Raw genomic sequence first — 16,205 nt, forward strand, 5'->3', positions numbered from 1 at the left:
AAATATTGTCAGAAGCTCTCTCTAAGCCTACGATTGCTATGAACGTAGGTTTGCCTTTATTTTACCTTTCTTCCGAGACATGTCATAGGGTCAGTGTTGCCTACATTTTTTGGAATTCAAACTGGTTCTCCTCAGGATCAGCTTTTACCACTTCTTCCGTTCTTCTGTAAATAATTACCTCCATTTGAAACTGCTTACTGTATTGCAGTCTTGATCTGATTTTTAAACTTTGCTCTTCCCACAGTTACAAAAATAACTGTTCCCTTTTGCCATAGATTTATCCTACCATCCTCACAGATCTTTTTGTGAAGCTCTGCCATAAATCACTTTCCTCATCGATTCGAATCAGTGCCTCTTCACTGACTATCCGATCCACACAAATAATATCAAATTTTTTCTGTAACAACGAATTTAAAAACCTTCCATTACTTTCTTCTGTGTTCTTTTTACCACCCACTTTTCAGTTCCATACGAACACTTCCAGGTAAAGCTTTTGAAAGCAATTTATAGTCTACATGAACAGATTTCCTTTTTTAGAACTCAGTGCCTCACTCTGTAAACACGGATCTCTTAAAGGGTTACTTAATAGCCCATCTGCCTGTCTGCCTGTCTGTTAAGAAATCGTTTTTTCAGGATCGGGTAGACGTATCAAGTTCAGATTTATTACGTTCCATCGTCCCTTTGAGGTGCAACAATTTTAAGCCGCTGTGTAGCTTCAATCAAAATATATGGTCATTTGTGCCACATATTTTGATATCTGTAAACTCCTTCATCAACATCCGTCGGGTGCTTCCCGTTGACTCAGAATCATGAACACACATGTCACTGTACAAATAAAGGAATTTTTAATTATACTACACGAAAAATATTTTTTGTCGTATTTATCCGTCTATCTCACTGTCAGTTCGGCTGTTGAGCCCCTTTTTCTACATCTACATCTACGTGATTACTCTGCTATTCACAATAAAGTGCCTGGCAGAGGGCTCAATTAACCACCTTCATGCTGTCTCTCTACCGTTCCACTCTCGAACGGTACGCGGGAAAAAGGAGCACTTCAATTTTTCCGTGCGAGCCCTGATTTCTCTTATTTTATAGTGCCAATCATTTCTCCCTATGTATGTCTGTGCCAACAGAATGTTTTCGCAATCGGAGGACAAAACTGGTGATTGAAATTTCATGAGAAGATCCTGTCGCAACGAAAAACGCCTTTGTTTTAATGATTGCTACTCCAATTCACGTATCATGTCTGTGACACTATCTCCCCTATTTCGCGATAATACAAAACGAGCTGTCCTTCTTTTTACTTTTTCGATGTCATCCGTCTGTCCCACCTGATGCGAATCCCACACCGCACAGCAGTACTCCAGAATGGGGAGGACAAGCGTAGTGTAAGCAGTCTCTTTGGTAGACCTGTTGCACCTTCTAAGTCATCTGCCAATCAAACGCAGTCTTTGGCTTGCTCTACCCACAATGTTATCTATGTGGTCGTTCCAATTTAGGTTATTTGTAATTGTAATCCCTAAGTATTTAGCTGAACTTACAGCCTTTAGATTTGTTTGACTTACCGTGTAATCTAAATCTAGCTGATTTCTTTTAGTACTGATGTGAATAACTTCACACTTTTCTTTACTCAGGCTCAATTGCCAGTTTTCGCACCATACAGATATCTTATTTAAATCATTTTGCAAGTCGTTTTGCCCATATGATGACTTTACAAGACGGTAAATGACGGCATCATCTGCAAACAATCTAAGACGGCTACTCTGATTGTCTTCTGTGTCGTTAGTATAGATCAGGAACAACAGAGGGCCTATACACTTCCTTGGGGAACGCCGGATGTTACTTCTGTTTTACTCGATGACTTTCCGTCTATTACTACGAACTTTGACCTTTCTGACTGGAAATCACGAATGCAGTCGCACAACTGAGGCGATACTCCGCAGGCAGGCAGTCTGATTAGAAAGACGCTTGTGAGGAACAGTGTCGAAAGCCTTCTGGAAATCTAAAATTATGGAATCAATTTGACATCCCCTGTCGATAGCACTAATTACTTCATAAGTATAAAGAGCTAGTGGTCTTTCACAAGAACAATATTTTCTGAATCCGTGCTGACTATATGTCAATAAATCGTTTCCTTCGAGGTACTTCATAACGTTCGAATACAGTATATGTTCTAAAACCCTACTGCAAATCGAAGTTAGTGATATAGGCCTGTAATTCAGCGGATCACACCTACTTCCCTTTTTGGGTATTGATGTGACTTGAGCAATTTTCAAGTCTTTAGGTACGTATCTTTCTGTAAGCGAGTGGTTGTATGTAAGTGCTAAATATGGAGCTATTTTCTCAGCATACTCTGAGAGGAACCTGACTGGTATACAATCTGGACCGGAGGCCTTGCCTTTATTAAGTGATTTAAGCTGCGTTGTTACACCGAGGATATATACTTCTATGTTTCTCATCTTGGCAGTTGTTCTTGATTCGAACAGTTTAGGGTATCGTGTTCAGATTTATGTTACATAGTAAAGTCTATGGTGTAGAGTCAATAAGAATGAGTATGAGCTTGTAGTCTGTCTTACAGAATCCCCAACTACTAGTTCCCTCCCTTGTAATCGACTTTTACAACTGCAGCCTGGATTATGTGCAACTGGTAGACGGCCATAATCCCTGATAACTCAAGAATTTAAAGCAGAGTATTTGAATTAACCATTTTCGTAACAAAAAAAAATCACCCTCCTGGAGGCAGTGCGACTTGTCGATGACTTGTGCGTACTTACGGAAGTCGATATCCGGGGAGTGAGCAACTTTCTTGCCCTTGTCCGGACTGTCGTGGTCGGGGTCGACGTGTCCCTTCTCCTGCAGCTGCAGCAGCAGGTTGACGAAGTCGTTCCTCTTGACGCTGTTCTTCTTGCGGTAGTCCACTGTCTCACGCACGACACCCATGAAGAAGCGCTCAGCCTCGGGGCTCAGGAATTTTATGTGCAGGAGGTAACCAGTGCGCACCTGCAATACAACGTAAATTGTTATTGTGTCAGACTCTGAAGGAACGTTCACCAATTTCCCCTGTAGGGCACTCAGAGAGACCCACAGAGGAGCGTCGATAAAGAATGAGACTCCTACAGTATTACTTTATCCACGATGGATACAGAATAACGCGACTGTTTTACGAAATATCAATGAAGAATAAGTTTTGCTTTGAGCCACACTATTAACACATGAGCAGTGTGGCTCGTGATTAAGCCTGTGTCCCTTCAACGTACGTGGCCTCTGTTTATGTAATATACAGAGAACCGATTTGCCGATAGAAGCCTACAAAATTAGGGATATTACGAGTCATTAGACCTTGGCCACTTATTTCTGCAAAGTGTAAGACGTTTGTTACAGAAACTTACTTAGTATTGGTCTATAAGATGTCAATACTGTTAAGAAAAACACTACATTCGTATTTCTACGTGACAATTCATATCCGCTTGTTAATTTGTTTAAGAAACACGACAAAACTGTGTCCTTTACCACAAAATAATGTCGCCAAGTAGCTCTTTGTACATAATAAGAAAGCCACTGTGGTGTCACCGCCAGACACCACACATGCTAGGTGGTAGCCTTTAAATTGGCCGCGGTCCGGTAGTATACGTCGGACCCGCGTGTCGCCACTGTCAGTGATTGCAGACCGAGCACCGCCACACGGCAGGTCTAGAGAGCCGTCCTAGCACTCGCCCCAGTTGTACAGCCGACGTTCATAGCAATGGTTCACTGACAAATTACGCTCTCATTTGCCGAGACGATAGTTAGCATAGCCTTCAGCTACGTCATTTTCTACAACCTAGCAAGGCGCCATATCCTTTGCTATTTATCTTGTGAAGCATGTACAGGCAAGAGAGATGTTCACCAATTGTGGATTAAAGTTAAGTATTCTACCAGTCACCTCCTGTTTTGCTAGTCTTATTTCTCTGACCTGTTCCAGACCTCACGCCAGCCTGCGTGAGCTTAAACGCGTGCCTTTCGGCTTCCTCCAAACCCCGTGAATTGGCTCCTGCCAATTCACAACAGCCACCACTGCCAAATTTCTCAGATCTGGTATACATAAAACATAAAGTGTATCCTAGTTTTTATACATAACAGACCTCAAGGGCATTTAAGACCAGCTTTCTCAACAAAGACTGTGCATATTCATATACAACTTTTGCAGAACATCTGAAAATCGAGAAAGAGCCTCTTCTTCCTCCATCCTTGCTTGGTTCGAAAATTTTGCCTATTGGTGTCAAGGGCTATAAAGTGAACCTTCCAGGAGAATATTAAATATATAAATATTCCTACCTAAACTAAACGGATTTGTTGAATGAACAGTTTGCACCGAAAAACAGACACTATTTTAATTGTATAGCATCTCTTATAAAATGTGAAACTTTTCCCTTTCCTTTCATACATTAGAACGACATACCTTGTTATATCTTTTTATATATGTGTATTTCTGCTGCATCAACAGATTGACATATACATAGATGTAAATTATCGATCTGTCAGTCTGTGTTTACGATAATCACTTACATTACTATAATTTTGGACGTGTCATGGCACTATGCTTCTGAGAAGAAGATCTGATAAAAACATCTGATAAACCAGTACTCAATGAGCCCTTGAAATACACTTCTTATTCTTTACACAAAATAAATGGCCAAGGTCTAATGATTTGTGATACGCCCAATTTGGTAGGCTTCTAAAGATGACAAAATAAACGTCTGAGACGGGTAAAGCGAAATAAAAATATATATGCGACTGACGACTGCATTTTATTTTCAAATATTTATTAAAGATGCTGAAAAAAATACATCTATGAATAAAATAATAAAAATTATATATCTATGTACAAGGAGTTCTCGGGGCTAGAACTCAAACCAACTCCTATTGTTACAAAAACAGTGTGAATGATCGCTGTTTCCTTCCTCTAATGTTTCTTTTGTGTCGAAATGGTCCTGAGAAGTAACAAAGCATTTACGTTAAATGCAGGTTGAATAATGATACCGGAAATCTGAATAGTGAAGGAACGATGCGACGAAAGCCATGAACGTCTCATAATGAACAAGCGAGACTGTACTCTGATGAATTACATATCTTATGTAGAGTTTGTAATTCCTTCTCATCGTATTTAGTCTTCTCAACTGCTACAACTACTAACAGCACAGGAAAGAAAGCGAGAAGAATAACGACACGAGTAACAGAACACAGAAACATGCGATTATCGATTTCAACCAACTTTACCATCCTAGTTGGGAACGCTCGGAAGTAACTCATGTTAGAGAGCTTCTGTTCTCGAAAAAAGAAAGAAAAAACTCGAGGCTACAAGTTGTGATGTGTGATTCGCTAGGTCCAGATCAGTTCTCGGAACACTCGATAATAAGGGTGTTTGCTTTCTAAGTATCAGGCCCGAAACCTTACTGTTTCCGAGAAATCGATTAGTCAATTATTTGATACCGTTGCAAATACACCTGGGAGAAGAGCTTAGTTACCTAGAGAGTTGGGAAAGTTGAGCGAGCCGTGCGTTCGTACCCCAGTCAACTTCCGTGTGCGTGGGTTTAGTCTGCTCTTTTGTAAATACCATTTACTCTTTGTAGCTCGAGAAATAAAAATTTTAATTTTGGTTATGACACTAATTATAATGGCGTGAGACGAGGGCCTCCCGTCGGCTAGACCGCTCGCCTGGTGCAGGTCTTTCGATTTGACGCCACTTCGGCGACTTGCGCGTCGATGGGGATGAAATGATGATGATTAGGACAACACCCAGTCCCTGTGCGGAGAAAATCTACGACCCAGCCGGGAATCGAATCTGCGCCCTTAGGATTCACAGTCCGACGCGCTGACCACTCAGCTACCGGGGGCGGACAGATACGACACTGTAATCCTGTAAAAGATTGCAGTGGGCTTGGGAAGTCATATGAACAGAATGGATGGAATGGGTAGCGTCTTGAAAAGTAGTTGTAAGAAAAACATCGCTAAAAGTAGAAGAAGAGAAAAATAGGAAATGAGTATGTGTAATCTAATAAAATCAGATAATACTGAAGGAATAAGATTAGGAAAAGAGATGCTGAAAGTAGTGGACCAGTTTCGGTATGTGGGAAGCAAAAGAAATGCTAGGAGGTGAGATAAAGGAAACGGTAAAATGTAAACTTCCAAAGCAAGAGGAGCTTTTATGAAAAATGAAAAGATGCCTAACATTGAATATAAGTTAAAGTGATTGACAATCTTCAGTGAAAGTACTTGTTTGAAATGTAGAAAAATGAACATAGGGCCAACATAGCAACTTGAAGGAGCGTTTAATGACCTGGTACGTCTTCTGGAACCGTCAAGTGTTGAAATACAAGTTTGTGGAAATGGACACTGGATAGTATCTATGTCTGGACACCATCTGGGAAATACACCCTGTGTCCAGAGATAATGCGACAGATTTTTGTTACAGCCTCATACTGGTCTTGGAAAACCAGGAATTGCTTGGGCTGCAAGAGGAACGTATTCTAGAAGCGTTAGTCAGTGAAACGAAGCACACTACGAAAAGGAGTGTAAACTCAAGAAAGACTCAAAATGAGTTTATCACCCCTCACTCACACCCAGCACATGAGGATGAAGCTGCTGGTCGCCGTGTCACGACGTCGTGTCACAACGTCCCACTCCGCTGTCACCTGGACCTCTACCTGCTGATGGGTCCCCAGGGAGGAACACAGCTGCTGGTCATGACACAGTTGCTGCCCTTACTAGTAGCGTGTGACGCAATGCTTTTGCGCTCTTGCTGTTTGCAGGTCATGCTTGCCGCAGTAGCTTCATAGTATAGTGGGTACGACAGAGGATTCGAAACTTAATTCACACTACTTATAAAACTGAATGTACGTACATACATGTGTTTGTACGTTCCACATCATCTCCTAGACCACTACACAGATTTCAACGGAATTTGGGATGCATCTCATTTACTGTCTGTAAATCATCGTTGTGGGCGTAAGAACCACTTACCTATCAAAGTGGTTGGGGAGGGTTGTGAAAAAAAGGAGTAGCCTATGACTATAAAAATTGATTTACATTTATATGTATGTATGTGTGTATGCTCTCCATGTCTTCCTAAAACACAGACGTGGTTCATATATCACTTACTGTCCTGAAAGAATCACTGTTAGGGTATAAACAACCCACCTGTCGAAGGGGTGGTGGTGGGAATGCCCACGGCATGCGAATGCCCACAATTTAGTCATTCGGTGTTTGAGTGTGACAGTACTTAGAGACTTTCAACAAACTTTACACAAACTAAAAAGGAAAATAGTTTATGGCTTCCTACACTCCGTCAGTTCATGTAGTAAAACTGTCGCACGAAGCATGACGTTTTTATTTATTACTTCTTTGTTGCTATTTGTATTCGCGACACATTTTGCAGATGGTATTTACGTATATCACTGAACGCAATTGAAAAATTGATTCTACGGCACATAAATAATGATATTCATAAAAACTGTTACATCTTGCCAGACATTTAACTTTATTACTTCGTTGCTACTAACACTATTCGCAACACATGTCGCCTACGGTCGCTGTATGTACCTACTCAGCCGGCAGCGGTGGCCGAGCGGTTCTAGCCGCTTCAGTCCGGAACCGCGCTGCTGCTAAGGTCGCAAGTTCGAATCCTGTCTCGGGCATGGACGTGTGTGATGTCCTTAGGTTAGTTAAGTTTAAGTAGTTCTAAGTTCTAGGGGACTGATGACCTGAGATGTTAAGTCCCATAGTGCTCAGAGCTATTTGAACCATTTTTGTACGTACTCAAATATATCAATGCGTGACACACAGCTTACGAGATGTGAGGTTAAATACCGAGATGCATGAGAACGTGCCGCATCGTGTACAACATTTTAATTTTTTCCTTCTTTCCTTCTAACTCTATTACTTTTCGCAGACAGCAGCTACATATACGACTGGGTGTACCCGAAAAATTATATCGCTGTAGAGCACGTAGTTTAGGAGATGCGATGTCATAAACATAGAGCTGAGCGGTAATGAAATTCCAGGGCGAAATTCGTGTGAAATATGTTAAATACTTTCGAAATGTATTTTAATGTACGTACGTGGGCAAAGCCAAGGGTAAAAATGTCTCGTGAAACCCTGAAACGATTTCAAGCAAAGATTAGTTACAGTCTGGAAAGAAATAATGTAGGGGTAAACCATGTCCCTGTTATTGCGATAAGCGTGGCAGCGTGAAGAGAGAAAAGGTGAGAAGGAGATGAACAGATAGCGTGAGGGACAGAGGAGATGGGCGCGGATCACGGGGAGCAGCAGATGGACAGACAGAGTAGATTCTGTAGCGTGCCAAGTCAGTCAGTCGGCGCTTACACCTCTCTGTGTGTGCCGTGGCCTTAATACCTCTTACTACCGAATTAATTGTCTTCATTATCGTAAGTTTTTTTTCTTTATTGAATTTCAATTCCCCCCGAAGGGGGCGGGCTGGCAGCTGCTTAATATGCCGCTCTTCAGCCTACAGACTTTGTGAGAAAGATCAAGAGAATAAATAATAAAAAACAGGCGATAAAATCGGAGACTTAAAGAGTAGCATGGCGAAAAGAAATCGTGGAACTTAAAACAAAGAACAGAGGGATGATGATGCTAATAAACTACATACGAAGCAGACAGGTAAAACAATAGACAGACAATTAAAAAACGCGGCGACAGTCTGGATTCTGTTCGCAAAAGACATAAAATTCACACCTAGCGACAGCATGATTTCTGTTCGCAACACGAGAAAGACGAACAACACTGAATAGTCACTGGAACACTGCACTAAAAAGTTGGCAAATGTGACATACCACAGTCGAGAGCAGGTGGGGGGAAACTGGACAGAAGATGGGAAAACAACAAAAAGGGGGCAAAGGAGAGTAAAAGCGAAGGGGGGAACCGGGAAAGGAGGTGATGGAGGATGAGGACCCATAAGAGGGGTGGGGGCAGACGCGACAGGGAGTGGGGTATATAATAAGAAGTGTATTTCTGTAATATTGACAGTGTTTTTGACCAGTACATTGTGATGACATTCCTGTTTTTCATCGCAATCCACAAATTATTAGTTTGTAGTACGATACCGCCCTGTTTGCACGAGGGGCGTTCAATAAGTAATCCAATACCTTTTTGATCTCACCAATTTCAGTTTAAAAAAAAGCAGGGGCGGGCAAAAGCAGAATATTCTCGCTTTAGCCGCTATAGTTTCATGAAGTTCCGATAGGTGGCAACGCTGTAGGTAGCCTTCAAAGTGGCGACTGTAACAGAGGTGCTTTCCAAACAGAGAGCTGCCCTTGAATTTTTTTTTTTGGGTGGGGGATCCTAGTATTGAACAAAAGTACGTCGAGTCGTTGGGCGAGGCGTCTATCATCATCGCAACAAAGTGACGCAAACCTATCCGATCTCCAAGGTGCCGGCCATCCGCACACAGCTCTGTGAAGAACAAACATCTTCAGCGTATTCGTCGCAAAAAAAAAAAAAAAAAATGGAAACTAACTTGTCCTTGTCTATGACAATGCAGGCCCTCACACAAGACAGCACGCTCGAGAGGAGCTAACAAAACTTCATTGGTGTGTTCTTCGTCACTCACCTAACAACCCGGAACTTCCGGCTTCCATCTGTCTAGCCCAAAGGAGGATGCACTCCTCGGGATACACTAAGTGCATGAGGAGGAGGAGATTAGTGTTTAATGTCCCGTCGACATCGAGGACATTAACGGCGGAGCACCGGCTCGGATTAGGGATGGATTAGGAAGGAAACTGGCCGTTCCCTTTCAGAGGAACAATCCTGGCATTTGCCTGAAACGATTTAGGGAAATCACGGAGAACCTAAATCAGGATTGCCGGTGACGGGTTTTAACCGTCGTCCTCCCGAATGCGAGTCCAGTGTGCTAACCTATATCATTGACGTCGGTTTGCAGTAGGGTTTTGGAGCATATACTGTATTCAAACATTATGAATCACCTCGAAGGGAACGATCTATTGATACGTAATCAGCATGGTTTCAGAAAACATCGTTCTTGTGCAACGCAGCTAGCTCTTTATTCGCACGAAGTAATGGCCGCTATCGACAGGGGATCTCAAGTTGATTCCGTATTTATAGATTTCCAGAAAGCTTTTGACACCGTTCCTCACAAGCGACTTCTAATCAAGCTGCGGGCCTATGGGGTATCGTCTCAGTTGTGCGACTAGATTCGTGATTTCCTGTCGGAAGGTCGCAGTTCGCAGTAATAGACGGCAAATCATCGAGTAAAACTGAAGTGATATCAGGTGTTCCCCAGGGAAGCGTCCTGGGACCTCTGCTGTTCCTGATCTATATAAATGACCTGGGTGACAATCTGAGCAGTTCTCTTAACCTTCTAGTAAGGTCATCTGAAGACCAGTATCAGTTGCAAAGTGATTTAGAAAAGATTGCTGTATGGTGTGGCAGGTGGCAGTCGACGCTAAATAACGAAAAGTGTGAGGTGATCCACATGAGTTCCAAAAGAAATCCGTTGGAATTCCATTACTCGATAAATAGTACAATTCTCAAGGCTGTCAATTCAACTAAGTACCTGAGTGTTAAAATTACGAACAACTTCAGTTGCAAAGACCACATAGATAATATTGTGGGGAAGGCGAGCCAAAGGTTGCGTTTCATTGGCAGGACACTTAGAAAATGCAACAAGTCCACTAAAGAGCTTACACTACACTCGTTCGTCCTCTGTTAGAATATCGCTGCGCGGTGTAGGATCCTTACCAGATGGGATTGACGGACACATCGAAAGGGTGCAAAAAAGGGCAGCTCGTTTTGTATTATCACGTAATAAAGGAGAGAGTGTGGCAGATATGATACGCGAGCTGGGATGGAAGTCATTAAAGCAAAGACGTTTCTCGTCGCGGCGAGATCTATTTACGAAGTTTCAGTCACCAACTTTCTCTTCCTAATGCGAAAATATTTTGTTGAGCCCAACCTACATAGGTAGGAATGATCATCAAAATAAAATAAGAGAAATCAGAGCTCGAACAGAAAGGTTTAGGTGTTCGTTTTTCCCGCGCGCTTTTCGGGAGTGGAATGGTAGAGAGATAGTATGATTGTGGTTCGATGAACCCTCTGCCAAGCACTTAAATGTGAGTTGCGGAGTAGACATGTAGATGTAGATGTAGAACCACTGGGCTACCTCACTCGTTATGTGAATAATGACAAGGTGATAGATACCGCATAATGTTGGCTCTGGCGGCGACCATTAGAGTGCTAGCATGTGGGCATATGGGCCCTCCAGAAAGACGGCATAAGGCATCCCACTGAGCGGAGGTTACGTGGAAAAATGGGGTGCTGTGGGGACTGATATGGTGTATTGGTATCGGAATAAAACAAATACGCTTTCAGAAAAAAAACTGTGTTGCATTACTAATTGTACCCCCTCGTAATAGAGGAAGGTGAGAATGTTCTTCTTGTTTTTGTACTATTCCTGATAACAATATACTTTTTATTTCTGTTACTTGATCCTGTTTTTGTGAAGAAAACATATATAACATACAAAACAGCTAAATTCTTACACAAGCCAGAATTCATAAACCTTTATTATCCACGGATCAATTCTTTGATTCTCTTTTAATACAAATTGTATAAAGAAATATCCTTAATTTAAGATGCTTAGAAGCAGCGGTGGGATGTAATTTCTAATGAAGAAGCAGATGTTTGGTTGTAATTTATACAGCTCACTCAAAAGGTCTCAGTCGCTTCTTATCAACAAACGTTTCACTTCTCCCAAAAATTCCATATTTTAAAAATTGATCATATTGAAAAGTCTCGTGCTCCAGAATATTCGAATATTAAATAATGGTTATTTCCTAAATTCAGTGCAATAGCTTTCTAGCTCTGATTTTTCTGATTCCAGAAATATCTACTTCCACCAGGTGAACGCGTTAGTTTCCTGTAATTCGATTTAAAAAAATTTATTGCTGAGCAAGTTTCGGTGAGCTCTGTGAATCGCTGCGTTTTGTGATTTTCATCTCCCTTACGTCAATAATGTATGTATACGTAAAACCAAATTTTGATTCTTAAGAATTTTTCTACGTGTAATCAGGTGTGTAGGCAACCCTTGAATCAATCACCTCCCGACAGCCAAGTTGTTACCATCTCTATGCCTTTGTAATTCAGCCCTGGGCCATATATCAAAATATACAGTTACTTTGTGTTAGTCGACAGATACCATCTGTTTCGTGATAACCATTAAGTGAGTATCAAATTTCATGTCCAACGATCTGAGTGTACAGTTATTGTATTCAAATAGCTACACAAATTGAATATCTACTATGTGCAATGACCATGTAATCAAAATCAGCTTCATGTTGTTTGTTAATCAGAACTTGGAAATATAAGTGCACAGTAAATGTGTGTTCTTGTCACTGTCTGAACATTCGTAGGGTAAATGATGATCTGTGATATATGTAATGTCTAAATTAGGGAATACGAGCTAATTGTAACTATATTACTGGAGTGAATAAATGTGAATGGACCATAACTTAATTGCTACGGAGTTGTGTTCTTCATTTAAAAAATTGTATCTAAATCAAATTATAGCAGGAGACTTGAGAGTAAAAAGAAACAGCACTGCTACCCAGATCTGTAACCTTAGACGCTACCAGATGTGATGGACACTGGAAGAATTGAGACACGGGGCAGACGAGAGAATGTCTAACGACGTATAAATAAATTGAAGGACGGGCTGACTCCACCTCCCCTCCGTCAGTGAAACGGTTTTGATCTGTATTTTACGGAACAGAATAGTAAGGGGTAGTAGATTTCAGAAAAATTTTACTAATATTCATTTACATCGCCGCACACTAATTCAAGTCATGCCAGAGACAGAGGGGAAAGTAGGAAGCAAGCCAGTATCTCGCACGTGGGTCAGGTTGATGACACTTTCTGCCGAGTAAGGATACGCATTCAGTAAAAGAGACACTGTGACAGAGAGCGAAAGGAAACGAGACACGGATATTCGCTTGCTCGTAAGGCATGTTGCAAGAAACTGCATCTCTTTCATAAGAGCACATAGCGAGTTTCTGAGACAGCAGTTAACAGACTGTTAATTTTGAAAATCTTGCGCCATTTTACATTGTTGAACGCTTTTTACAGGTCGACTAATACTATGGAAGTGTCTTTATTTTTCTTTAGTCATGCTTCCATTATCAACCGGAACGTCAGAATAGCTCTGTCGTGCCTTCAAGTTTCCTGATGCCAAACTAAACATTATCCAACACATCCTCAATTTTCTTTTCCATTCTTAAATTGGGGTAAGCTATAGGTAGAGACGGGTAATATGCACTCTGTACAAGATCCGTTAGGGAATAATAAGCGTAAACAACCAAGAACGAAATGCTCGGTTTGTAAAGGGCGTGAGACAGGGACGTAGTCTCTGGCCCCTGCTGTTCAATCTGTACAACAAAGAAGCAGTGATGGGAATAAAAGAGAGGTTCAGGAGTGGAATTAAAATTCAGGGTGAAAGGATATCAATGATACATTTCGCTGATGACATTGCTATCATGAGTGAAATCGAAGAAGAATTACGTAATTTACTGAATGGAATGAACATTCCAAAGAGTACAGAATAAGGGCTGACACTAAATGTAAGAAAGACGAAAGTAATGAGAAGTAACAAAAATGAGAACAACGAGAAGCTTAACATCAGGATTAATCGTCGCGAAGTAGATGAAGTTAAGGGATTCTGATGCCTAGGCAACAAAATAAGCAATGACGGACGGAGCGAGGAGGATATCAAAAGCACACTAACAATGGCAAAAGGGGCATTCCTGACCAATAGAAGTGTACTAGTACCAAACGTAGGCTTTAACTTAACAAATTACTGAGAACGTATGTTTGGAGCACAGCATTGTATGGTAGTGAAACGTGGTCTGTGGTGAAAACGCTACAGAAGAGCATCGAAGCATTCGAGATGTGGTGCTACAGACGAATGTTAAAAATGAGGAGGACTGATAAGATAAGGAATGAGGAGGTTCTGCGCAGAATCTGAGAGGAAAGGGTATCTACATCTACATCTACATCTACATCCATACTCCGCAAGCCACCTGACGGTGTGTGGCGGAGGGTACCTTGAGTACCTCTATCGGTTCTCCCTTCTATTCCAGTCTCGTATTGTTCGTGGAAAGAAGGATTGTCGGTATGCCTCTGTGTGGGCTCTAATCTCTCTGATTTTATCCTGATGGTCTCTTCGCGAGATATACGTAGGAGGGAGCAACATACTGCTTGACTCTTCGGTGAAGGTATGTTCTCGAAACTTGACAAAAGCCCGTACCGAGCTACTGAGCGTCTCTCCTGCAGAGTCTTCCACTGGAGTTTATCTATCATCTCCGTAACGCTTTCGCGATTACTAAATGATCCTGTAACGAAGCGCGCTGCTCTCCGTTGGATCTTCTCTATGTCTTGTATCAACCCTATCTGGTACGAATCCCACACTGCTGAGCAGTATTCAAGCAGTGGGCGAACAAGTGTACTGTAACCTACTTCCTTTGTTTTCGGATTGCATTTCCTTAGGATTCTTCCAATGAATCTCAGTCTGGCATCTGCTTTACCGACGATCAACATTATATGATCATTCCATTTTAAATCACTCCTAATGCGTACTCCCAGATAATTTGTGGTATTAACTGCTTCCAGTTGCTGACCTGCTATTTTGTAGCTAAATGATAAAGGATCTATCTTTCTGTGAATTCTCAGCACATTACCCTTGTCTACATTGAGATTCAATTGCCATTCCCTGCACCATGCGTCAATTCGCTGCAGATCCTCCTGCATTTCAGTACAATTTCCCATTGTTACAACCTCTCGATACACCACAGCATCATCTGCAAAAAGCCTCAGTGAACTTCCGATGTCATCCACCAGGTCATTTATGTATATTATGAATAGCAACGGTCCTACGAGACTCCCCTGCGGCACACCTGAAATCACTCTTACTTCGGAAGACTTCTCTCCATTGAGAATGACATGCTGCGTCCTGTTATCTAGGAACTCCTCAATCCAGTCACACAATTGGTCTGATAGTCCATATGCTCTTACTTTGTTCATTAAACGACTGTGGGGAACTGTATCGAACGCCTTGCGGAAGTCAAGAAACACGGCATATACCAGTGAACCCGTGTCTATGGCCCTCTGAGTCTCGTGGACGAATAGCGCGAGCTATGTGGAAAACACTGACAAGGAGAAGCGACAGGATGATAGGACACCCGTTAAGACGTCAGAGAACAACTTCCATTGTACTAGAGGGAGGCGCAGAGGCAAAAATTGTAGAGGAAGACAGAGATTGGGATACATCTAGCAAATAACTGAAAACTTAAGTTGCTTGTGCTACTCTGAGATGAAGAGGTTGGCACAGGAGAGGAATTCATGGCAAGCCGTATCAAACCAGTCAGAAGACTGATGTCTCAAAAAGAAAAAAAGAAAAAAAAAGAAAGTCAGAATAAGGAGGGCACATTCGGTCTCTAATAATGGAGCATCGCGTCGCTTTCTCACCCTAGCTCCATTTAAACACTCCAGCTCTCGCCATGAGTTGATCAGTAGCATCGTTGCCATTTACAGTAATATCACTCGATTGTATAATTCCGATACTGTTGTGGATTTATATTCTAGATGCTCCAGCACAGTCTATGAAGCAGCCGAAAATGTACGCAAGACGATGGCCTTTACTTGGTGAACTTCATGCTGCTCGCCGCCTACCATCTACTGTCGGAGGAACTGACTGCCTCCCGGCAACACCACACTGTAGAGTGCTGCCAGTAGCAGACTTGAGCTTGGAATCCAGCAACAGGGCCTTTTGCGGTCCACATCCATGTTGAAAACTCAGGCGCCTTCGGGTGCTGACGCGTACCAAGGGTAAGGAGGACATCAACCGACTACATGACTATCGACACCAGGTGCATTGCCGATGGATCGTCAAGACTCATCGTAGAATTCGGAGTGGGATCATGGACACTCCAGCAGTCAGCCTGCAATGGTTGCGCTAACTTGCCGGCTGTTGGCCGCGGCGCCAGATTCGCTGACATCTTCTCCTGGGCGCGCAACCTCTGTGCTGACTCGACGAACGTTACATTTTTATATTATACTACGTTAGTACTTGTTCCTTAGATCATGAATACAACATTCCATAATGATGTGAAATGTGACAGTTTAACCTAAGATTTTATTAG

General features: G+C 42.0%; 1 protein-coding gene across 3 annotated transcripts in view; it reads right to left on the reverse strand.

The window, feature by feature from the left end:
* LOC126141630 (probable cytochrome P450 6a13) overlaps window positions 1–16,205 on the reverse strand; it is a 173,468-nt gene that overhangs the window by 137,597 nt on the left and 19,666 nt on the right. For 2 of the 3 annotated variants that reach the window (XM_049915268.1, XM_049915269.1), the window contains exon 4: window positions 2,775–3,000. The exons of the other annotated variant lie outside the window; for it this stretch is intronic. In XM_049915268.1, the coding sequence (XP_049771225.1) occupies window positions 2,775–3,000 (226 nt within the window). The remainder of the gene's footprint in view (window positions 1–2,774; window positions 3,001–16,205) is intronic. 3 annotated transcript variants of the gene reach the window in all.

Source organism: Schistocerca cancellata, unplaced genomic scaffold (assembly GCF_023864275.1).
Source record: "Schistocerca cancellata isolate TAMUIC-IGC-003103 unplaced genomic scaffold, iqSchCanc2.1 HiC_scaffold_732, whole genome shotgun sequence".
Lineage (NCBI taxonomy): Eukaryota > Metazoa > Arthropoda > Insecta > Orthoptera > Acrididae > Schistocerca > Schistocerca cancellata.